The 25,083-nt window shown below is 42.1% G+C and overlaps 1 protein-coding gene across 11 annotated transcripts in view; it reads left to right on the forward strand.

Annotated features, from left to right (window-relative positions):
• Positions 1-23,862, forward strand: part of LOC110533558 (dual specificity tyrosine-phosphorylation-regulated kinase 1A) — a 55,292-nt gene extending 31,430 nt beyond the window's left edge. For 6 of the 11 annotated variants that reach the window (XM_036989965.1, XM_036989964.1, XM_036989968.1 and 3 more), the window contains 10 exons: positions 10,909-11,105; positions 13,347-13,466; positions 13,808-13,996; positions 15,237-15,384; positions 16,042-16,328; positions 18,382-18,528; positions 18,897-19,037; positions 19,145-19,448; positions 19,733-19,854; positions 20,090-20,680. In XM_036989965.1, coding sequence (XP_036845860.1) covers positions 10,909-11,105; positions 13,347-13,466; positions 13,808-13,996; positions 15,237-15,384; positions 16,042-16,328; positions 18,382-18,528; positions 18,897-19,037; positions 19,145-19,448; positions 19,733-19,854; positions 20,090-20,680 — 2,246 coding nt within the window. Of the gene's footprint in view, positions 1-10,908; positions 11,106-13,346; positions 13,467-13,807; positions 13,997-15,236; positions 15,385-16,041; positions 16,329-18,381; positions 18,529-18,896; positions 19,038-19,144; positions 19,449-19,732; positions 19,855-20,089 lie in introns of all 11 variants that reach the window. The other 5 variants (XM_036989966.1, XM_021617887.2, XM_021617886.2 and 2 more) reach the window with 2 other exon arrangements.
• The last annotated feature ends 1,221 nt before the right edge of the window (positions 23,863-25,083 follow it).

The raw sequence follows: 25,083 nt of genomic DNA on the forward strand, positions 1-25,083 counted from the left end.
TATGGCCTCTAATAAAAAGAGGATCCCATCAGCTTCCATAGGCTAGGCCTACTATATTTATTTATTTATTTATTTCTCAACTTTCCTAATATTAATTTATGGCTGCAATCCCGATATCGGGATAAGTGTCATCAACAACCGCTGAATAGCATAGCGCTACATACAGTAAATATTTATGAAATCACAAGTGCAATATAGGAAAACACAGCTTAGCCTTTTGTTAATCCACCTGTCGTGTCAGATTTAGAAATTATGCTTTACAGCGAAAGCAATCCAAGCGTTTGTGTAAGTTTATTGATCGCACGATAAACCATTAAGTACACTTAGCATCATGTAGCTCTGTCACGAAAATCAGAAAAGCAATCAAATTAATCGTTTACCTTTTGATCTTCGGATGTTTTTACTCACGAGACTCCCAGTTACACAAAGATAATTTTTTAGATCCAAAATACCTCTGTTTGTTTGTCGCGTTATGTTCAGAAATCCACAGGAAAGAGCGGTCACGACAGCGCAGATGAAACTTCCAAATAGTTTCCACAATGTCCACAGAAACATGTCAAATGTTTTTTTTATAATCAAACCTCAGGTTGTTTTAAAATATATAATCGATAATATATCAACCGCAAATGTCTTTCACAGTAGGAGAAGGGAAAACGATGGCTGTCCAAATTCTGTTGTATGAGCGAAACTCATGTGACCACTTGACGCAATGTTATCGTTCTCTCATTTTTCAAAATAAAAGCCTGAAACTATGTCTGAAGACTGTTGACACCTTGAGGAAGCGATAGGAAAAGGAATCTGGTTCATATCCAGCAAAGGGAGGCTATGGAACATGGAGTTTTCAAAATAGAAGCCACTTCCTCTTTTGATTTTCCTCAGGGTTTCGCCTGCAATATCAGTTCTGTTATACTCACAGACAATATTTTGACAGTTTTGGAAACTTGAGAGAGTTTTCTATCCAATACTAATGATAATATGCATATATTAGCAACTGAGACTGAGGAGCTGTCCGTTTACAATGCACCTTTTCATCCAAGCTACGCAATACTGCCCCTGCAGCCATAAAAAGTTAAGCACATTGCTTATATTTACAACTGGAGTATAGCCTACCTGGCTGGCATGAAAATAAACCATGGGGCAAAGCGTCCTTGATTCGTTATTTAAGTGCATAGATGACATGTTTTGATACAGGTGCAGAATAATGGTCCATTCTAAATCATGTATTATTGAGTATATGTAAAGACAAGATTATATCAAGAATATTCTGATGGGTGACAATATTAGCCTATCACTTGTGAATTATATAGTATCACTTGTAAATGATGCCCAGCATAAAGTATTTTTGAAACTCATTCGAATCATAGTCACACACCTCATGTAGCTTAGCCCATAGGCCTATATGTTTTTTAATAAGGTTTATATCACAACTAAAGTGGCCAAATAACTTCTAGTGTAGAGCCTAACGTGTGTGTAAGCAGCGAGCGAGTTTCAAGTTTGGGGAAGAACATTTTCACCATAAAAATACACCTTTTATAATGAAGAATGCATTGCATGCATAATTACATTTGCGGTCACTTTTGATAATGGGATTTTCCTCTAATGGAACATTCACACTTATAGCCTACTACCATGTGCGCATTCCTGCTCTTATAATGTGAAGAACTAGCCTAATAGTTTATCAAAATGTTAAGCAAAACGTTCTGATCTGTTGCGTCAGCCACATTGCATTATGTTTTTTTTAATGCTTGTGGTTGTATGTATTTGGGATCTATCGCATCCCACAACTGTCCCAGACTGTTTTGGAACATTACCTCGAGGCCGACAAGTGCATAGTAAGGGTCCAGGGAAATTGGCAAAATAGGTATTGTAGCCCAAGAAATTGGCTGATGGTCCTCTTCAGCTAGCAGTCCGATATGCTCTAGACAGCTAGCGGGCTGCGGATGGGCCTTCAGGGGACGTCGCGACGGAGGAGCCTGTTGACACCCTTGGGCGGGTTACGTCGGTAGACCAGTCGTGGTGGAATCGGCGGGACTCTGTGTCGGCAGTAAAAGGGGTCCAGGCCAATTGGCAAAATATGTATTGTAGCCCAAGGAGTGGCTGATGGACCTCTTCAGCTAGCCGGGGGATGGGCCTAGCACAATGCTATTTCCAGGCTCACTGGTGCTTGCTTGCTAGGTAGCTGCGATGATTCAGGGGAAAAGGTTCAAAGCTTGGGGTAAGAAACCGGAGATGTGGAGAAAGAGCAGTCCGGTAAGCTCTGGGTTTTTTAATTTTTTATTTAACTAGGCAAGTCAGTTAAGAACAAATTCTTATTTTCAATGACTGCCTAGGAACAGTGGGTTAACTGCCTGTTCAGGGGCAGAATGACAAATTTGTACCTTGTCAGCTCAGGGATTTGAACTTGCAACCTTACGGTTACTAGTCCAACGCTCTAACCACTAGGCTACCCTGTGCTGTGCAGACTGGCAGGAGTTGACCAGGCTAAGGTTAGCTGATGACCGCTAGCCGTGGCTAACTGACTGTTAGCTAGTAACTAGTTAGCTGGTTAGCTTCTGTTGGGGGTTCTAAAGTATAGAACATAGCAGATCCATACCACATTGGGTGAGGCGGGTTCCAGGAGAGTATGTTGAAACTGAGGTTAAAATAGAAAAAAATATCTACGGAATATATACTAAGGAAAGAAATCTATTTATACACGGACACAACAAGTCGAAGACATCTGAACTGCTACGCCATCTTGGATAGGGATAGTTATCAGTATGTATTTATTGTGCAGGCTGCTCTCCTACTTTAAATAAAATAATGGGAGGGGAAAAAATGTCCACGTTAGCTACTGCCGCCGACACGACCTTTAAACTTGCCATCGCTAGCACCTTAGGCTGCTGCCCCATATAAATAGTCTTGAAATCACTGGCCACATGGAACACTAGTCACTTTAGTAATGAGTTATACAAAATATGTAACCATCTCATATATCTATATACTGTATTCTATTTTACTGTATTTTAGTCCATGTCGCTCCGACATTGCTCATCAAAATGTTTAATATAATTCCTTTACTTTTAGATTTGTGTGTATTGTTGCGAAATTGTTAGATGTTGCTGCACTGTTGGAGCTAGAAACACAAGCATTTCCCTACACCCACAATAAAGTCTGCTAAACGTGTGTGACCAATACAATTTGATTTGAATAGCCAGTAGAAAGCAGTTCGGCAGTCACATCAATACAGCACTGATTGCCGCCTTATCGACTCGTGCAGCCCAATCAGTCAAACAAAATCGGTCTTGAGTGGCATCAAATCTGCCCAATTAGCTTATTTGCGTTCCATACACCAACTCCTTTTGACACACCCTTTCTCCCATCGCCATATTGGGCTGTGGCTACCCATACTTGACCAGGTTTGAGTCTTAAGGCTGTCATTTGTGTAATTATGATACCTCCTGTGATTTATGAATCAATTAAAACTGATGTAGCTATAGTTTCAATTGACCTCTGGGGGACTGTTAGTCAACTCCACTTTAGTTGCCACTGATCTTCGGCACAGTTTTGAGGGAAAAGACATGGCCTCACTTTTTCTTATTTTTTTTGTTGCGAGAGTACACCTGCTTGTCAAGGAGAAATTGGTGTTCCAGTTTACTGTAATAGCAATTGTAAATTTGCTGTCTCAGCCTGGTTGGATTTCCCAACCGCATACTCATGCGGTCTAGTAAAATCAACTAAGAGAGCGTTAAATTGTGCATTAAAAAGCTGATATGACTTTTGCAGAGATTGTATTGGCGCAGTCCAAAATGCTCCCCTCTCTTAAAAAGAACAATAGCCCTAACTAAAAGTTAATAGGAAATTATTTAAAATGTGTACTCCTCAAATAAACTTCTATTGTATTATTTAAAAACGTTATTCATGATATATTGTCCAAAGGAAATAGCCTACATTGCGGTCTGGTATCAACTCTAGATTTTTTTCTCTAAATATAATTTAATTCTAATTACCAAATTCATTTTATCAGAAAATAATCAAAAATAATGTCATTCTTTCCCATCACAGTTGTGGTATTAGGCTCCACTCCCTTATCTTAGGCTGGAAGTTTGTTAGAGCTCTGTTCTTGCAGATACTGGCTCCAGGTTTTAATATACTGCATACATTTCGTTCAGCAAATAATGTGTTAAAAACAGCTTGGAAATGTGACAAAGTGAAATTTAATTTCTTGTTCATTACTTATTTTCCTATTGGACAATAGAGTGGAGCTCTGCCCTGGCAACAAATGTAGGTTATTTGTCTTATTTGCATACTGTCTTCTGATTGGGCAAGCCAGAGATAGCACACGCCAATCGCACATTCTTCCTGGTGGTAGGCTATGCTAATTAGGTACTGTTGCTGGGGTTCAGAAGGGTGGTTACTCTGTGATTCTGCTACGTTGTGTTGTCTAATGAAAGCTGTTGATAAATGAGTACTTAATGATCTGCAGAATTCCCGTTCACTGTGGGCAGACTGAGATTTCAAAATAGAACTGAGAAGATTTGATTACAGGGCTATAGCCTTGTTTTCACTGCTTGTTTGAATCCGTCAAGTAAAACAACTGATGCAACTGGAATGTCTATTTTAGCTACTACTACTTATTCGCCTTATTCCATTTTAAAATAATGCAGTTAGGAATTGCCCGTTTAGAATATGTTGTGTAAATACGACCATAGATAATCTGCAAGTGGGATTTTTTGGTGTGTGGATAATTTACACAAGTTGTCATTTTTGATTGCCAGGTGCATGTGTACATGCCTTTTTTTTGTTTTGAATTATACATGTATTTACATGTGATCAGACATTAGATTTATACTATGTGTGAATGATTTTAGTAGACAGCTGATCAAGTGTGCTTAGTCAAAAGCACCAATATTATTTTGGAGAATGTGCCAAACCACAGAATTCTCCTAAAAGTAACCTGTGAATAAATTATCAAATTGGTTAAATATTTTTTAGGTGCCTTTTGATCATATATAAATGACTTATATATATATATATATATATATATAAAAAAGTATTTCTGTGATTTTGTGTGTAATGTATTTTTGCTTCAACTCAAGATTTTTTTTAAAGCTATGGTCCTTAGTCAGTGGCGGCCATGATTTTAAAATGTTGCTAAATGCATATAGGGGAACCACTGTGAATATTGAATTGTTAGCAAGTTGTCCATCTTCTATGGGATATATTTATTTTCCTTTTGGCTAGCCTAATTCGTTATTGAAGACTAATCACTTAAGTATTTTTAGATGTTAAAGAGATTTGTAAAAAAAATCTAGATCTTAAACTAACAGCCAAATAATTTGGTTAATTATTATTTTATTTTTTAACTCTTATTTTACCAAATAAGTTGACTGAGAAGACATTGTCATTTACATCAACGACCCGGGGAATAGTTACAGGGGAGGGGAGGGGTGATGATTTGAGCCAATTGTATGCTGGGGGTGATTAGGTGACCGTGACGGTATGAGGGCCCAGCATTCATCTGGCATACCATATTGTGCCAGCCCCTCCAAGTATTGTGGACCCTCAATCTTGGTTGGTATCTGGAATAAATGGTAAAACATTTCACTAATTTATTATTTACATTTTTCAAAATCACTCTCAGGCTGTTGTTGATTGATCAAACAGATTTTATGTGCACATTCAGCAGTTAGTCAAAATTAGTTTGGATTACTGAAGTTCGTGATTACCTTGTGCTGTTTAGTCTACGTAATATCTATAATTTTGAGAGATTCCACTGGAAGTTTTGTAGGTATTACAGCATTTTCGTGCATTGTGCCTGTCCATGTCACACACAAAGTTGAACATTTTGGGGATATTACAAGGATGGAGCTGTGAAAGGGATTTTAACCTTAACATGACCATCTGTGCATATTAGTAGGCATGCATTCTCTTGAATACAAACATGCTAACAATTAGCATAGATGCTAGCTGCCTGTTTTTGTAGTAAATGCCACTCTGTTGCTTTCAAACTATCAATGCGAAAAGTAATGTCTTGAACTCAACATTATTTTGTTGCTAAATGGCCAATATCGTTATTGTCCAAAAATTTGAATATACTGTTATTCAAATTTGACCCTAACATGGTCATTGATTGAAGAGTACAATTGTAGAATTTGTGTGGTTGGGGTAATTTGATGCAATGTTCACGCCAATCATTATTCTTTTGGAATAGCTTCTTGATTCAGTGAGGTCTAGTCACTAGTCAGAAAGCATATACTTGATAAAAGCATGACTGTTAAATCTGCTTTTTTAAACGTTGCTTCAGTCTATCATTTAGAGTTTTTTGCAGTGCTTTAATTTCCTTCTCTACAGCAATGGGGAAACTGAATAGTAATTGCAGCAGCAGGGATTAGAAAAATATAATCCAGAGTGATGCGTTGAAAGATGATGTTACCCAGGGATTTAAGGGAATATAGCATTGTGTTCGCTTGTCTCGCTCTCTCGACTATGCTGCCAGAGCAGTATTTGGGAAGGAGTTGTGTGTGTGTGTGATGACGCAGTGGTTTCTCAGTGTGAGGTGGTGGAATGGTAAGTAAAAGGTAGGGAGGCAGGCCTGACTTTGGCTGATGCTCCCATCATGATGCTGAGTCACTAGCCAGCAGACGACCCAGACTGAGAGGGTACACTCAATGAGAGCCTCCACAGCCCCCCTCTAGTCTTTTGATTTCGCCAAGCATGATCAAAGATACCTCCGCCCCTTCAGTTACCCTGACAAAAAAATGAGCTTCATGCACAGAACTCGCTACATGTGCCTTATGTTTTATTTTGCGGTGTAACTGACTGCTGATCATTCCATTTACTTTTACTGGCAAATCTCGCCAGCTAATTGAGAGACCATCCGGAATGTTATCAAGAACATCCGTGTGACAAAAGCATGACTGTGTGGGCTGTGTCCTCTGGGTTTGTACTGTTTGGGATGAAACCTGATCTGAGGGTGAGCAGACTCCGAGTCGCGCTGCGCTGTAGGACACTTTAGACGCTGACAGGTGCTGCTGCTTTTTTGTGATCTGATTTCACCCTGCATGCCACTGGCCAAGGAGCAACTCTCTGTGCAAAAGGACAAAGAACGTCACAGTTCATCTTTACAAAGCAACTAGGGGCCATTGATTGTGATTTGTAGTTTGTGTGGTGTCTGGGTATGCTAGGATTTCATTTCAAGAGCTATTTTGGATTATAAAACGGGTTGTTTGCATCCTGGATGCTAATTGGTTGATAGCGGGGAGTTATAGCACCACAATCCTCACATTTTCCAGTAAATGCCTGTTAACAGTTCTATTAGATTGATCAATATCCCACAGCCCAGCCAGTCATTTCCCCATGCTACTAGGCTAGTATTTGGTTTGCCTAAACCAGGGCCAACCAAATCTCGCCTAGGGCCCCTAATGCCTAATGAGCTTCCCTGATATTTTCCTGAACTGTCCAATACCTTGCTAATGCATTACAATGACTTACTGCTGCATATACAAATTGTTACACCTTTCCCATATTCAAGTAATTTTAAAATAACATATTAAAGTTATTATCTTTATGAACATAGAGCTCGCCAGCTTGTAGTCCTAGAAACCGTAAATGAGTTACCTCTGGTTCGTTCAGCAATTCATATAGGGAAAATGTAATGGGGGAAAGAATAGGTTTAGGTATAAATGCTGAAAATAAGGTCTGAGGTTAACACAGGCTTATTGGATCTTATATGTTCTATGAGATGTCAGTCAATTAACATGACCTTTTATAACCTATGAAGCCTTTCATGTGCTTAGATTTCAAATAAATTATTACATAAATGCTTTAAATGTTACATTAGCACAGTGCTTCTCAATTATTTTCTGTTATTCCCCCCCCCCCCCTAGGAAGAAGTAAACATTTCGCCCCCCCCCCCCCAACTCTCTGCTGCGACTAAATAGTATAATTTGTGCCTTGATGCCAGTGCTTCTCTGTGTATAACACAGTGTGTCCACTCAGCATTAGGTGAGGCCTTCTTGATGAGTGCCCAAAGTCCTTTTCTCATCCCTGCAATGGTCTGTGCACCATCACTGCAAACACCAAAACAGTTCTCCCACTTTAGCCCATTCTCAGTCATGAAGCAGTCCAGCATTTTGAATAGCTCTTCAGCTGTGGCTCTGTCTCTGACATATTTACAAAAAAGTAGATCCTCACACAGGGAGTTTGTCATGTCAAAACGTACATAAGCGATAAACAAACAGTCTTTGTTGCTCTCAGTTGCTTCATTGAACTGTAAGGCAAAACGTTTGTCTTTGAGTTTATCTACCAGCTGTTCTTTTAGATTGTTAGCAATGTCATTTATACGTCTGGCGACAGTGTCATTGGACAGAGGGATAGTTTTTATTTTTGCAGCACTTGCGTCATCCAGCATGACAGAGACCATGTCTAATGCTGTAGGCAGTATCAGCTCCTCTGCTATGGAGTGTTTTTTTTTGCACTTATGTTTGTCTCTATCTCCGTCTCTCACCGCCTTTCTTTTCATCCCTGTTAAATATTTTTCCATGGTGTCTCTTAAGGGTTTGTTGGCTTGCTAGCAAAGGATAAGTACACAAAATATACAAAAGAATGTGGACACCCCTTCAAATTTGTGGATTTGGCTATTTTAGCCACACCGTGGCACCGTCATAGGATGCCACCTTTCCAACAAGTCAGTTTGTCAAATTTCTGCCCTTCTAGAGCTGCCTCGGTCAACTGTAACTGCTGTTATTGTGAAGTGGATATGTCTAGGAGCAACAATGGCTCAGCCGCGAAGTGGTAGGCCACACAAGCTCACAGAATGATACCTTGAATCGCCTGGCGCGTAAAATTGTCTGTCCTCGGTTGCAACACTCACTACCGAGTTCCAAACTGCCTCTGGAAGCAACGTCAGCCCAAGAACTGTTCGTTGTGAGCTTCATGAAATGGGTTTCCATTGATGAACAGCCACACAGAAGCATAAGATCACCACGCGCAATGCCAAGCATCGGCTGGAGTGACGTAAAGCTCAACGCCATTGGACTCTGGAGCAGTGGAAACGTTTTCTCCCTGGAGTGATGAATCACGCTTCACCATCTGGCAGTCCGATGGACCAATCTGGGTTTGGTGGATGCCAGGAGAATGCTACCTGCCCCAATGCATAGTGCCAACTGTAAAGTTTAGTGGAGGAGGAATAATGGCCTGGGGTTGTTTTTCATGCTTCGGGCTAGTCCCTTAGTTCCAGGGAAGGGAAATCAACGCTATAGCACACAATTACATTCTACACAATTCTGCGCTTCCAAAGTTGTGGTAACAGTTTGGGGAAGGCCCTTTCCTGTTTCCGCATGACAATGCCCCCATTCACAAAGCGAGGTCCATACAGAAATGGTTTGTTGATATCGGTGTGGAATAACTTGACTAGCCTTCACAGAGCCATGACCTAAACTACATCAAACACCTTTGGGATAAATTGCCCAACATCAGTGCCTGACCTCACTAATCTTGTTTTTGTGTCTGAATGGAAGCAAGTTCCTGCAGCAATGTTCTAACATCTAGTGGAAAGTCTTCCCAGAGGAGTGGAGGCTGTTATTGTAGCAATGGTGGGACCAGCTCCATATTAATGCCCATGATTCTGGAATGAGTTGCTCGACGAGCAGGTGTCTACATACTTTTGGTCATGTTGTGTAGCTAGCCTGCATAGCTACATGCCAATGACTTTAGCATAGCAACCATTGCAAATAGAATGAACGACCAGCCCGTTTTGCTAACAACTTCAGAATCTCAGAACTAACAACTGGCTTTTGCCCATGCTATATAATATGGTGGTAGAATACAATTCATTTAGTCAATATAATAACATTTGTAATATGTTGGCAAGCGGTTTATAGAAGCAATAAGGCCCTCAAACAGCCCATAGTTATTCACACAATAATTCCTGGGTTCTCATTTGTTATTGCTTAACTATTGCTGAGCACACCACTTTAGAATATTCCCTGGAATATTAGGTTTCCTTCATAGGTCTCATAGGCCATGAGTCCAGCCGAGGATCATGGTTTCGTAGAAGGCCCAAAATGTGTCCTCATTCATTCAAAGTTCATTGACATTTTTAAACGCAATGGTATTTGGGACTGAATTTGTACTTTTTCCCCCTGGAGCACTTTTCATCTGCTTTTCTTTAATCAGCTTCTGTAGTTTAGTTACTTTAAGGCCTACTGTATGTCATAGTGCTAAAGAAGTGTTTGTTAGACTTGTTTATATTTTAATCATTTGGGGAAATTCTAACATTTGAGTTACACTGCACATTTCTGTGAGAATATGATGGTGTAGAGAAGGCTATTTGAGGGGTTAAATAACTTTTTCAACCGATTTTCATGTCTCAGTTTATTACACGGCATGCTTTCCTTTGACATCGTTGTGCTTTTATTCTGCCCAATTAATAATGTTGAAGCTATTGCTTTGGGTCTTTTGTAATAGTTTTCCTAATCAATTATTAACGTCAAATCTGGTGCCATGCTTTTTTAGTTTTGGCCATCATGCAGGGATGTGATGAAATATTCTAGTAGTGTACAGACATCAAATCTCTCTGCCATTGTCCTTTTTGTAGCTTTTCTTTTCTTGTCGGAAAGGTCATTGGTGCTTGTTTTTGTGTATACATTTTGGGTCATGTATAGGATGCAGTCTTGCAAAATTGCTACAGCTAAATGGGAAGTGATTGATGGTATATGGAATAATCACTGATGCAATCCTTAATTTAAGACTTGCTCTGATATACAAACGCAGTGATTTATTCAAACCACAATTACATCATTTAAGTTGTATCATTTATGTTAAGGAACACAGTAGCAAGGGTTCACACTGAGAACTGAGAATGGGGCCTTGTGACAACCTATTGAATGTGTGTCGATCAGAAGCTAACATGTCCCTCTCTTTCAGGAGAAGAGACTTCAGCATGCAAACCTTCATCTGTCCAGCTTGCTCCCTTGTTTTCGTTCCACGCTTCTGGGCTTCTGATGGCTGCTCCCATTCCCCATTTGCACCAGCAGTACAGTGAGCAGCACCAACAGACTACTGACCCGTCTGTGCCGGCTCTGCCCCACAGCGAGCAGGCGCAGCAGTCTATTGCCAGCCAGGTACGCTAGGTACAGCTACACACACCATATACAGTACACTCATACATACATTGATACAAATACACACACACACAACCTTACGCATACACCAAAACACACTCGCACACAGTGGTGCTAACCCCAAGCCCTGCGGCCTGTGGCTTCCTTTACACAACACTGCTTGCTGTCCGATTTTCCTAGTAAACGGCACTTAAAAATATATCCTGACCCGCCGTGAACACGGGTTATTCTTATCGTACAGGCAACATTATGGCCTGCGTGTCCAGGACAGTGGACTAAAAATAAACAGGATGATTTCTCACTTGATTTTATTACTGACGACAGTCATGGCTATTACCAAAATAATCTGCAGGGTGCTGTCAAACATGCCCATGACTTCAGTGGCTGCTGCCCATGTGTGTTTTTCTGATATCAGGCCCTCCTCATCAAATTCTCCTTTATTTAAGCAGAGTCAGTGCCGTAATACCTGAGTACGGAATATAAATGTATATGAACACAGTGTACAAAACATTAAGAACACCTGCTCTGTCCATGACCAAGACTGACTAGGTGAAAGTTTTGATCCATTATTGTCACTTCAATCAGTGTAGATGAAGGGGAGGAGACGGGTTAAAGAAGGAATTGTAAGCCTTGAGACAAGACATGGACTGTATGTGTGCCATTCAGAGGGTGAATGGGCAAGACAATAGATGTGTGCCTTTTTAGCAGGGTATGGTGGTAGGTGCCAGGTGCACAGGTTTGTGTCAAGAACTGCAACACTGCTGCGTTTTTCACGCTCTACACTTTCCCATGTGTTCCTAATGTTTTGTATACTCTGTTCGTAATGTTTGGTAAACTTGGTGTACGTGATGGTGTGTATAGACATTATGTACCGTATATGACTAGAAAAGGTGTGTACAGCAGTAGTTGTATAGGATGAGACTTGACTAGAATACAGTATATGCACTGAGTATACAAACATTAGGGACATGCATCTGTAGAAGTTCGTGAGGGTCTTAGTGGCCAATAATACTTTTTTCCAGCCTCCTGAGGTTGTAGAGGCTCTGTTGTGCCTTCTTCACCACACTGTCTGTGTAGCTGGACCATTTCAGGATGTCAGTGATGCCGAGGAACTTGAAAGCTTTCCTCCCTCTCCACTGCCGTCTCGCTGATGTGGATGGGGGCGTGCTCCTTCTGCTTTCTTCTGAAGTCCACGATTAGCTCCTTCATTTTGTTGAGGGAGAATTTATTTTCCTGGCACCACTTCACCAGGGCCCTCACCCCCAAGCTGTAGCCTGTTTCGTTGTTGGTAATCAGTCCTACCACTGTTGATTGAGTTGGAGACGTGCGTGGCCACAAAGTCATGGGAGTACAGGAGGGGGCTAAGCAGGCACAGATGTTGGGCCACCCCCCTGTTGAGGATCAGTGTAGCGCAAGTGTTGTAGCTTAACTTCACCACCAGGGGTTGGCCCGTCAGGAAATCCAGGACCCAGTTGCAAAGGACGGGGTTCAGACCCAAGTTTATTGATGAGCTTGGCAGGCACTATGGTGTTGAAGGCTGAGCAGCATTCTTACATAGGTATTCCTCTTGTCCAGACGGGATAGGGCAGTGTGTAGTGCAATGGAGATTGCGTAATCTGTGGATCTGTTAGGGCGTTATGCAAATTGTAGTGGGTCTAGGGTTTCTGGTACGATAGAGGTGATATGATTCTTAACTAGCCTCTCAAATCACTTCATGATGACAGAAGTGAGTGCTACAGGGCTACATTTTTTTCCCTTCTCTTTAACAGAAGACCGTGCCTGTTTCTAAACTACCTCATCAACATTATTTTTGAAAGATAGTTTTTTGTCAATCCAGATGACCAAATATTTATAAGTGGCGACACAACAATAAGGGCACCATCCAAAGTACGTATGAGGCAGATACATTTGTACCTGATTTGGAAAAATAACCATTTAGTACCAATTTCAGTTCAAGAAAGGCTTTCTGCAGGGAAATACAGAGCCTGGTCAGCTTTGGGGGTAATGGCATACACCACAGTCATCTGCATACAAGTGCATTTAATTTTTTATAAACCAATTTTGCTAATGTAAATAGTAAAACGAACCAAACCAATAATCGATCCCTGTGGGACACTGTTCTGTCCTTTTAAATAATGTCATGCATAGCAACATTTGCCACATAAACAACAGATGCAGGTGAGTGTGTGTGTGTTTCTGAAACGGTGATGTTCTCTGTGTTTGGTGCGTCTGTGTTTTAAGGTGACCCCTGATGTTGTCATGTTACAGAGGCGCATGCCACAGTGCTTTCGCGACCCGTCCTCGTCTCCCCTGAGGAAGCTCTCTATTGACCTGATCAAAACCTACAAATGCATCAATGAGGTAAGTTCCACCACTCTCCCTCCGCCACACACTACACCTGTACCTGGAACTCTGGTCGCTCAAGGCCAGGGCTCGCACAAAACATGCACTGAAGGATTAATCACTACTCAAATTCAAATTTTTGTAAATAACACATCTGTTAAGCCTGAATAATATAAAATCAGGCCTGCACTGATCACTTGAAGATTTGAATCGAATAGTGACAACATCCCATGCATCTCAGCTTGTACTGCATAGTGGTGGTTAGGGCCTACCTTTTAGCAACTACTTCCCAGGCTCCGATGGGAGGTGGGTAATCTAGTAACATGGGTAATCTAGTAACAACACCATTTTGTTGGCAGGTATACTATGCAAAAAAGAAGCGGAGACACCAACATGTCCAGGGCGACGACTCCAGTCACAAGAAAGAGAGGAAGGTCTTCAACGACGGCTATGATGACGACAACTACGACTACATCGTCAAAAACGGGGAGAAATGGATGGACCGCTACGAGATCGACTCCTTGATAGGCAAAGGCTCGTTTGGACAAGTGAGTCACATGACATACATGTATTGTCAACCACCAGGGGAGAAGTTACCTTTTTGCAGAAACTCATCTGGTATTGTTTCAACCACCACCAGGCCTTTAAAGGGCTAGACATGGTCCTTAAAATTGACCTGACATGTGTGTTTTCAAAAATGATACATGAGCATATAACCAGAGGCTCACACATTGTGGCGGAATCGCTGATAGGACTGTGAAGATCTTGGAATGATGGTTATGGTAATTGGCCAGGCCAATGTACATGGTCACCGACATAACCGTTCTGGGGGTTAAGTCACAATTCTGTTTGTACACTTATTTACATGGACATGCTTCTTAATAAAACCTATTTGAAATAAGCCATTACACTTCGTTATTATCACGCCACTTTCATTATTGTTATTCAGGTTATTACTAATACATATTAATAAAATAAATGTAAGTGCCAGGTTAAAGAGAATCTGTCACATGTCCATGTTGACACATTAATGGAGTCAAAATAAAAATATATGCCTACCATGTTCTTGTCTGTTGGCTTTTCTGCATATAAAAACTATTTAATACAGATCCTATTCTGATGCACAAAACCATTCAAACAAAGTCCGATGGGGTTTCTCCCACTTTCCCCAAAATATTCACATACTGCCACAAACCCTGCTGCTGTGGTCATTCGATGGTATTGGCATGTGTTCTTCAAAGAAAGGAAGCCGTAATGAGAAGTAATGTAGCGTAAGCAACTGACAATAGGCCTTTTACAAGCGTTTGATTCTTATTAAAGAGATGTTGTCCAGACAGGCTACTTTAAAAAACTTTCTGCATGAACATATTCATATAGAGAATCAGCGTACTCACTCACCAAGTAAAAGCACCTGTCAGTCAAAGCCAGCAGCGTATGTCAGACAAGCAAATATCCTTTCCTTAACTTATTAAAAAATTAAAAAACTAAAAAACTAGGCCTATCTTGGGCTTTCTGAAAGTAGGCTATAAGCTAAGGAATTGACAAGGAAAGTATGAATGGGACAGATGTGTGTGTGTGCGTGCCTGGAAGAGTGCGCGCGCGGAAGAGTGTGCTGTACACGCAGGAGAGCAGAGAGCTAGCGAGTAGAGAGCACGCGCAGGTGTGTGTGTGTGTGTGACGGAAGAGGCTGTAATAAATCAGAGCCCCACCCCCTCCCTGTTTAGTGCATGTGTTCCTGCCTGGCTCATTGTTTTTACATGGTTTGTGTTTGGCCTTGCCTCTCTCCAGGTTGTAAAGGCATATGACCGTGCAGAGCAGGAGTGGGTGGCAATTAAGATCATCAAGAACAAGAAGGCTTTTCTTAATCAAGCCCAGATTGAAGTGCGGCTTCTCGAGCTCATGAACAAACATGACACGGAGATGAAGTACTACATAGGTACAGCCAGATTCTCCTTTTTCCCTATACACGTCCCTAATGTGATTTTCTGGATTTTTTTTCTTCTCATTTTGTCTGTCATAGTTGAAGTGTACCTATGATGAAAATTACAGGCCTCTCTCATCTTTTTAAGTGGGAGAACTTGCACAATTGGTGGCTGACTAAATACTATTTTGCCCCACTGTACATCATACATACATACATACATACATACATACATTTGACCTCTGTTCAACTTTGTGATGGAGTCTTTACTATAGTAATACCAAAAAGACCCCAAAACATCTTGATGGAAGTGTGCCATCTACCTGCTAGCTACACAGGACCGTGCCGATGTGTCTAAGTTGGTAGAGCATGGCTTGCAGTGCCAGGGTTCTGGGTTCAATTCCCACGGGGGACCAGTACGAAAAAAGTATTAACATGTGTAAGTCGCTCTGGATAAGCGTCTGCTAAATGACTAATATGTAAATGTTTTGGAGAACCTTAATTGAAAAGGCTTTTTACTCCAGGATGAGGCTTAATCTGTCCAGGAAACCAGTCCATTAACATGCACAAGTCAATAATCAGTATCCAATATGTTAACATCACTAGTGTATCAACCTAACTCAAAACAAATGCTCATTAGTCTTTTTTTTGTCCCCTCTTCTCTCTCTCCAGTTCACCTTAAGCGCCACTTCATGTTCCGGAGCCACCTGTGCTTGGTGTTTGAGATGCTCTCCTACAACCTGTATGACCTGCTGCGGAACACCAACTTCCGTGGCGTCTCACTCAACCTCACACGCAAGTTTGCCCAGCAAATGTGCACAGCACTGTTATTCTTGGCCACGCCCGAGCTCAGCATCATCCACTGTGACCTGAAGCCCGAGAACATCCTGTTGTGCAACCCCAAGAGGAGCGCCATCAAGATCGTGGATTTTGGCAGCTCCTGCCAGCTGGGACAGAGGGTAGGGCTGGGAATTGCCAGGGATCTCACAATACTTAGGTGCCGATACGATATGTATTGCATTTCTCATTATTCTATAGGTATTGCGATTTGATGTTCCAAAAGTATTCAGGCCGCTTCACTTTAATGGATTACATTTTTTTTTTACACAATACCCCATAATGACAAAGCAGGCAGTTTTTTTAGAAATGTTTACACTTTTATAAAAAAAATAAGCCGATATCACATTTACTAAAGTATTCAAACCCTTTACTCAGTACTTTGAAGCATCTTTGGCAGCGAATTACATTCTCGAGTCTTCTTGCGTGTGACGCTACATGCTTGGCACACCTGTATTTGGGGAGTTTCTCCCATTCGTCTCTGCAGATCCTTTCAAGCTCTGTCAGGTTGGATGGGGCGCGTCGCTGCACAGTTATGTACAGACCTCTCCAGAGATGTTCAAGTCCTGGCTCTGGGTGGGCCACTCAAGGTCATTGAGACTTGTTCCGAAGCCACTCTTGCGTTGTCCTTGCCTTTGCCCCAGTCTGAGGTCCTGTGTGTCTGGAGCAGGTTTTCATCAAGGATCTCTCTACTTTGCTCCGTTCATCTTTCCCTCGATCCTAACTAGTCTCCCTGCCCCTGAACAACATCCCCACAGCATGATGCTGCCACTACCATGCTTCACCATATGGATGATGCCAGGTTTCCTCCAGTTGTGATGCTTGGCATTCAGGCCAAAGAGTTTCATCTTGGTTTCATCAGACCAGAGAATCTTGTTTCTCATGGTCAGAGTCCTTTCGGTGCCTTTTGGCAAACTCCAATCGGGCTGTCATGTGCATTTTACTGAGGAGTGGCTTCTGTCTGGCCACTTTACTATAAAGGCCTGATTGGTGGAGTGCTACAGAGATGGTTGTCTTTCTGGAAGGTTCTCCCGTCTCCATAGAGGAACTCTGGAGTTCTGTCAGAGTGACCATCAGGTTTTTGGTCACCTCCCTGACCAATCCCCTTCTCCTCCGATTGCTCAGTTTGGCCGGGCGGCCAACTCTAGGAAGAGTCTTGGTGGTTCCAAACTTCTTCCATTTAAGAATGATGGAGGCCATTGTGTTCTTGGTGACCTTCAATGCTGCAGAAATGCTTTGGTACCTTTCCCCAGATCTGTCCCTGGACACAATTCTTCCACGGACCTCTACGGACAATGCCTTTGACCTCATGGCTTGGTTTTTGCTCTGACATGCACTGTCAACTGTGGGACCTTTTTTATATAGACAGGTCTGTGCCTTTCCAAATCATGTCCAGTCAATTGAATTACTACAGGTGGACTCCAATCAAGTTGTAGAAACATCTCAAGGATGATCAATGGAAATGGGATGCACCTGAGCTCAATTTCCAGTCTCATAGCAAAGGGTCTAAATGCTTATTATGTAAATAAGGTATTTCTGTCATTGTGGGGTATTGTGTGTAGATTGATGTGGATTTTTTAAATTTAATACATTTTAGAACAAGGCTGTAACGTAACAGAATGTGGGAAAAAAATCAAGGGGTCTAAGTACTTTCCGAAGGCACTGTATGTTTGCGGCAGAGAGACGAGGGAGAGCATGAGAACATTTTTGTAATTATCAGATAAAAATAAAATCTCACTATTTAAAAAGATGGTTTACAAGATATAGGATGAAAAATACTGGCGTTTTTTGATAGGCAGCGAAAGCTACGGAGCAAAAAAATTGTTGGAATCTTGTACTCAAAGTATCGATTATAATTTGTAACTGTATCGGTCCCCCCCATCACTAACAGAGGCTAGGTGAATGAGGATGTGACGTTGATGATGTTTTTCCTGGAGGTTAATATGGTCAATTTTATGCTACATAAGTCTTACACCAAAACGGAGAATCTGATATTTTTGTGACCCACTATGGATTCTCTATTTAATGGATTGATTAATTATTGGATAGATGGATTGGTAGAGTATGATGTGGAAAGATACGAAACAATTTCTTTTTTGGAAAGGGTTGCATGGCTAGAAAAGGGTAACAAAAATGCCATGTCCTAATAGCTGTGACCCCTTTCTGTCCACTCAGATCTACCAGTACATCCAGAGTCGCTTCTACCGCTCCCCAGAGGTGCTGCTGGGCATGCCTTACGACCTGGCCATCGACATGTGGTCCCTGGGCTGCATTCTGGTGGAGATGCACACTGGAGAGCCCCTCTTCAGTGGGGCCAATGAGGTAGGACTCATGGAATGAAAAGATGTAGTCTTTGTTTAGGATGATATAACTTGTCAGATAATGCTTACCTGTGATGCTTCATTGTGCTCATGTGAGAAAGATTTTCAGTTTTTGTCTTCACCAAGATGAGTATAGGGAGTGAGAACCTAATAAAGACCAACAGAGGGAGCTGTGGTGCTTTGAACGTTTCACTCGGAGACAGGACTCCACTTTTCACCTAGTTTAGTTGTTGTATTGTAGATAAGAGGCATGTGTCACATGCCTCTTAAACTCAGTCCTTTTTCCTATACTGAGGTGCAGGCAATTTCATACGCAGTTAGTGCCAAATAGGGTAAGACATTCTTAATTGTGGTCTTCTGATTTTTCAGATTGATCAAATTAACAAAATAGTGGAAGTTCTGGGTGTCCCTCCCAATTACATATTGGACCAGGCGCCCAAGGCCAGGAAGTTCTTTGAGAAGATATCGGACAGCACGTGGGGTGCAAAGAAGACCAAAGATGCCAAAAGGGTGAGTTCAACAAATCACCCTGTCAATTATGTTGTTGTGATGTCATAAATGTCCTTTGCAATAGTGAGTGTATATATCCTCAAAGTCTCTGTTCTGTGTGTGCGCAGTATAAGCCGCCAGGCATGCGGAAGCTGCACAGCATCCTGGGTGTGGAGGCGGGGGGTCCTGGGGGGCGGCGGGCGGGTGAGTCTGGCCACGCTGTCGCTGAGTACTTGAAGTTCAAGGATCTGATCCTTCGGATGCTGGACTACGACCCCAAGAGCCGCATCCAGCCCTACTACGCCCTGCAGCACAGCTTCTTCAAGAAGACTGCGGATGAGGGGACCAACACGAGCAGCAGCGTGTCCACCAGCCCCGCACTGGAGCAGTCCCAGTCCTCTGGAACCACCTCCAGCACCTCCTCCAGCTCAGGTAGGGAGAGCAACGCAGCCGCAAAGCTGCATGGAGAACTGGAGGTTCACTTTGAAGCATTAGCGTGACCTTAGACCCATGTCTCTCAGTCCAATCCTGGGGAACCCCTGGGGTGTTCACTTTGTTTGCTCTAGCCTCGCACACTGTGGGATTCCCAAGGAATACATTTTTTCAGTAGGAAATTAGTGCAGGTAGTGCAGAGCCTTAAGGGAGATTGGAACTGTCTCAAATGTTCAACATAAATTTAATGTCAACTGATTTCTGTTTGTGTTTCTGCTCTGCAGGAGGGTCGTCTGGCACGAGCACCAGTGGGCGGGCGCGCTCGGACCCAACACATCAGCACCGGCACAGCGGAGGTCACTTCAGTGCCGTGCAGGCCATGGACTGCGAAAATCTCTGCCCACAGGCAAGTCTCACACACACACTATTGCTCCTGGCCAAGTGACCCCCACTAGATTGTCACGTAGTCTATAACCCAGGTTAACAACCTTTACCTCAACTCCCATTTGAGATGGATGAGCCCTCATAGGCACAGCTTGGGGAAGTATTGGGTTTTCTAAACATAGGTGTCGCTCTTCAGACAGAGTTGAATAACCTGTTATCAGTCATTTGAGTTACTGACTGTTGCTGTTGTGTGTCAGGCGAGGCAGCCGCTCCCTCACCCAGTTGGCTGGGCTGGTGGCAAAGGGGCGCAGACAGTGACAGTGGAGACCCACCCCGTCCAGGAAACCACCTTTCACGTGCCTCCCCAGGCGCCCAAGGCCATCCACCCCTTGGCCCCCGGCAACAGCTCCTCCGCCCACCAGCACCATCACCACGGACACCATCACTTACACCATCAACCCCACCACCCCCATGGACAGCAGGGCCTGCCTGCGCGGCCCCGCCTCTACCACTCCCCTATCAACAGTGCCTCCACAGAGAACGCGGTGGAGGTGGTGCACGGCCACCTGTCTATGACCTCCCTGTCTTCCTCCTCCTCCTCCACATCTTCCTCCTCCACCGGGACCCAGGGGAACAAGGCTTACCAGCTGCGCCCGCTCCCTGCCAACGCAGCCGTGGACTTTGGCCAGAACGGCAGAATGGGACTGGGTGCCTTCTCCAACCCCAGACAAGAGACTGGGATGGCGGGCCACCCCACCTACCCCATGGGCATGAGACAAGGCATAGACAGGGAGGAGTCGCCCATGGCAGGAGTCTGTGTACAGCAGAGTTCTGTCGCCAGTTCGTGACTAAACTGAGAATGTTTTGTTTTTTTGAAGGTGGTGGGTTTTTATTTCAACAAAAAGAGTGCGTAAAGAATCAAAAAGCTGCTTTAAACTAGAGGGGGAGATTATCACTTACTCTCTACCACAGTGCAAAGCCCACCATTTCTCCAACTCCTCTTCATGTCACCCTTGGGTTTCTCTTTTCACTTTGGTTTCAAATGGGATTATTCGCTCCACCATTTTCAGTGTTTACAGGGAATTAGATTTTTACTACAAACGTTCTTGCATAACATACTTCACAACAGTACTGAAACATCCATTCATTTCACATACAACTCTCACTTGACTGCATGGTTTGCATTATTCCTTGTTATTGTCAGCCGAGAGTTTAGAAGTCTGTGGATAGAAAATGACGTAGACATTATTTGTTAACGGCTATTTAGTAAAGGAATTGTTACAGCACCATAACATTTCCAGAAACTCCTATCCACACATTTGCACTTTTTTCCATATTCGGCAAGAATAATTTTCTCTGGATTTATATTCTCATTTGAATTTTTCTGTTCTGTTGTACAATCCCACCTGTGAGCTGTGAGACATGAAGTGTATACTACAAAGCAGGATCAATGAGTTAGCTAACTTTTATAAACAACCAGGTTGTTGTCATTAGACCATTTCCATTTCAAGCTTATTTTTTTAAAATAAGTTATTTCTGAATATTTAGGCAAGTTGGCTGGCTAACTCATTGAGCCTGCTTTGTAGTATACCTGTCCATAGAGTGGCAGAGGATTGAAGCATTATACAGGGAGTTTCCATCTCGCTGGGTTTGTCTGTCACACTTTCTTTGAGAGGAATGTGGATGCGCTGCGCGGGGGCCAGCCATGTACAGCTGTGCAGCAGAGTGCCATGCTGGGAGGCCCCAGGCAAGTAAAGGTGGGCCCTCCTAGCCCTCCCCTGGACTGGAAAAGGGCCACATTCAAGAGATGTACTTAGGAGCAGTGGCCAGGGCCGAGCCACCCCAGACCTACAGTACAGTTGTTTGGGCAGTGTCCGGTTTTTTAGATAACTCTTTGGCCTTATGTTTTTTGGGGACTCTGAAATTAAGGGTGGGGGGTGGGGAAAGAAGCTGGACATTATTGTTTAAATGAGAAAATAGCTTTCTATTTTTGAAGTTTGGGTATAAAACAAACATAATTCTTAACAAAGAAAAAGTAGGAAAAAATGTGTTTTGAGAATGGGAATTTGAGGCCTTTAACTAAAACGTGTGACTTGCGAGGTCCAGTGATTGCCGGGCTTTGTAAGTTCACAAAAGTATTTTTGTTGCAAGATGGATGGAATTGGCTATGACTGTGTCCCTTCCAACTTTTTACTTGCTCTTCTTTGTTTCTTCAGCATGTGGTTCCTCCAACAGAGCTTCTGCAAAAATGTCTTCTGTTCATCTTCAATATGAAAACGTGCTGAATTTTATGTGACTGCTTTTTTGCCTCACAATTATGCTGTGAATTTTACAATAATTTATTTTCCCTTTTTGATAATTTATTGTACCAAAGCTGTTTTTATAGCACATAGATTTCTGTAACCAATAATGTAGCAGTTCTGCACTTTTGACACAAGGTGTATCAAGACCTTTTTAAAATGTCAGTAAAAATGGCTGAATCTATTGCTTTAGCAAAACTGGAGTTGTTGTTGAACTCAGTACATTTACTGTTAGCTGAATCTTCAACAGAATTGGTTGTAAAGGGGTTTTTTTCTCTCTAAAAAGACAAAAAACAACAATCAAAAACAAATCTCTCATTGGTATAACTTTTTTCTGTTCTCAAGGACTTGAGGGACAATAGATGCCAACGCTGATTGCTACTCTGCGGGTTCCGGAGTATCAGTATGGTTGCTGTTAGTTGAGGCAAGTCCTCGTATTCATGAGTTGAAAGTGGGAGAGGAAAGATGTGAACAGTGCATTAATCCTTCAATTTGTGACCAGGTATTCAGCGGCTGTTTCAAACGTGCCTGTCTGGATAAAGCTGCCTTAACTACTTTCGGCAGTCTTCATGGCAGTGGCTAAAATGGTGCCCCTTTTCCCCTGTCAATTTAGAAACAACCTTTTTTGACCTAGCTAGCAGAGAGGCACTGTACACATCCACATTTTAGCTGGGATACTGCTCTAAATTAGCTAAAATCCATGTTTGACTGAAGCTCTCACCATAGAGGTTGAATCCAAAAGGAAACTAGTAGGGACGAATGGTGTGAAAGGTGAGCCCTGCCTGCTGGAGTGTCCTACTCCAGTCTCATCGTGTGATGCCTGAGGATACGGGAGAACTGGCCTAAGTTTTGTACCCTTTGCAAAATTTAAGGGGGCTGCAACAGCTAGAGGAAAGGGGTCCATGACATCACAGGCTTCAGGTGTTTACTTTTCAACCCCATTTTAATAGCTGAAATAGAATTTATGTATATATTTGTATTTTTTTAATAAAGGAAGTTTAGAACTCACTACTTTTTTCCTAATGGTATTTTGAGTACATTTAAGTCAATGTGGAGACCATGCAGTGGAAGTTCTGTGATATTAGTCAGTGGGTAACCGTGCTTCCAGGCCAAAGTAGTTGACAATGCCAGTACAAATGCAAAACTTTTAGGGTTTAAATTAACAGGAGAGTAGATATTCATACCGTAAATATTATAGACAGGGTATAGTGTGTGGATGTGTCTACAAACCTGAATGACAGCTGTGTTTTAATATATAAATACATACGCAATTATGTACATATATTACAGGAACTATTTTTGGGTGCATTAAAATTGGCATAAGCTTCCACCGTGGGGCCATTTGCAGTCGGGCTACTGATACGTGTGTGTGAAAGTGAAAGCCACGATCGTCAACAAACATCCAACTTTTACTCCCAAGTGTTCAATATCATTTCTGCTCTGCTCCCTGTTTAATTGGAATGCAGGCTTTTTATTGCCACCCTTGCCTTCCTGTCCCCCCAGTCGTCTGATTTTGAGTGATTGACAACAGTTTGGTTACAGGACATCTGACGTGCATTGTAAAGATTAAATGGCATGGGAAAAGAAATACTTGTGTCCACAGATTGTAAGATCTAGTCAATACTTGCTCTGTATATTAGAATGTTCCAAACATTTTTTTTTAAATGGACAAGCCCTTTGTATTATATTCAAGCGGTCTTATGTATGATATAAACATTTTAAAAAGTTAATCAACTTGTACTGAGTCTATTTGTTTCCTTTTTCCCTGCCACTTTTTTTGGTTCTCAGATGGGTAACGACTGGAATTTAATCCCAGTAGACATGTCTAGAATGCCAACCCAAGTATTTTAACTAGTCTAGTTCCCATCATGACAATGTTATGCTTCAGTAAGGATAATGAAAAGCACAATCTTCAAATAACCTTTTTACACAATGGCATTGAATGTGTTAACCCTCTTCACTTGGTCCTTTTATGAAAGGATTGCGATCATTCTTAAAATGTCCAAATAGATCAGTTCCTTTACTCTCATGGAATTTGCCAATAGATCAGTTCCTTTACTCTCATGGAATTTCAGGAATGTTTCTCATTTTGGAGTCAAAATGGCACTGAAGAACCAAGTAAAACCGAATGTTCAGGCGCTGCAGAAAGCGAGCCTAAAATACTTTGGTCCTTACCGCTTTGCAATGATTTGAATACTTGCTTGGTGTGACATGCCAGGTAACACTTGCGAGATACCTGGTGAAATCAACATCTGAAACATTTTGCAGTTGCTGTTTTCTTGATGTTTGATATACTGTAAGAGGCATCCTCCTTTGTTTGACACCAGAGACCATGTATTTCGAGTAGTGGCTGAGGTGTTGGACTGATTGGTAGACAGCAGGATTGTATTGGTGTTAGAAGTACAGAACACTTGTTAGGAACTTTGTCATTCCTCCTCAGACCTCACTTCTCAACTAGTCAAGTGTCACCCCTCCTCAAACTTCATCCTTCCCCTAGTCAAGTATCAAACCTGCACTGGTCAAGCTTCACCCCTGCATTGTTCAGGTATCACCCCTCTGACTCACCTGTGCATCAATTCTCACTCTTGCATTAAAGCACATTTTTAAATCGCAATGAGCTTTTCTATTGGCCAGCTAGTGATCATTTATGATTTAATTCATTTCAACAATACAATATCTTAGGGACATCATTGCACGCATGATAGAACGACATTATGTACTGAAATACATTTTACTGCGATGCTTCCCAGCTCTGCTTTGTTAAAGAAACGAAGTGGCACTGGTTTCCCTACTGGGTGTTCCATCTTTAACTTGCTAGCTAGCTGTGTTATTTTATTGACAGGCTAGCTAACACCCAAACTACATAGATGGAGTAGGTCTAGTTACAAAGCAGGATCAATGAGTTATAGACAATTTGCTTTCATTTTTGGAATGGGCATGGTTTGCTTTAT

This window comes from Oncorhynchus mykiss, chromosome 10, assembly GCF_013265735.2.
Source record: "Oncorhynchus mykiss isolate Arlee chromosome 10, USDA_OmykA_1.1, whole genome shotgun sequence".
Taxonomy (NCBI): Eukaryota; Metazoa; Chordata; class Actinopteri; order Salmoniformes; family Salmonidae; genus Oncorhynchus; species Oncorhynchus mykiss.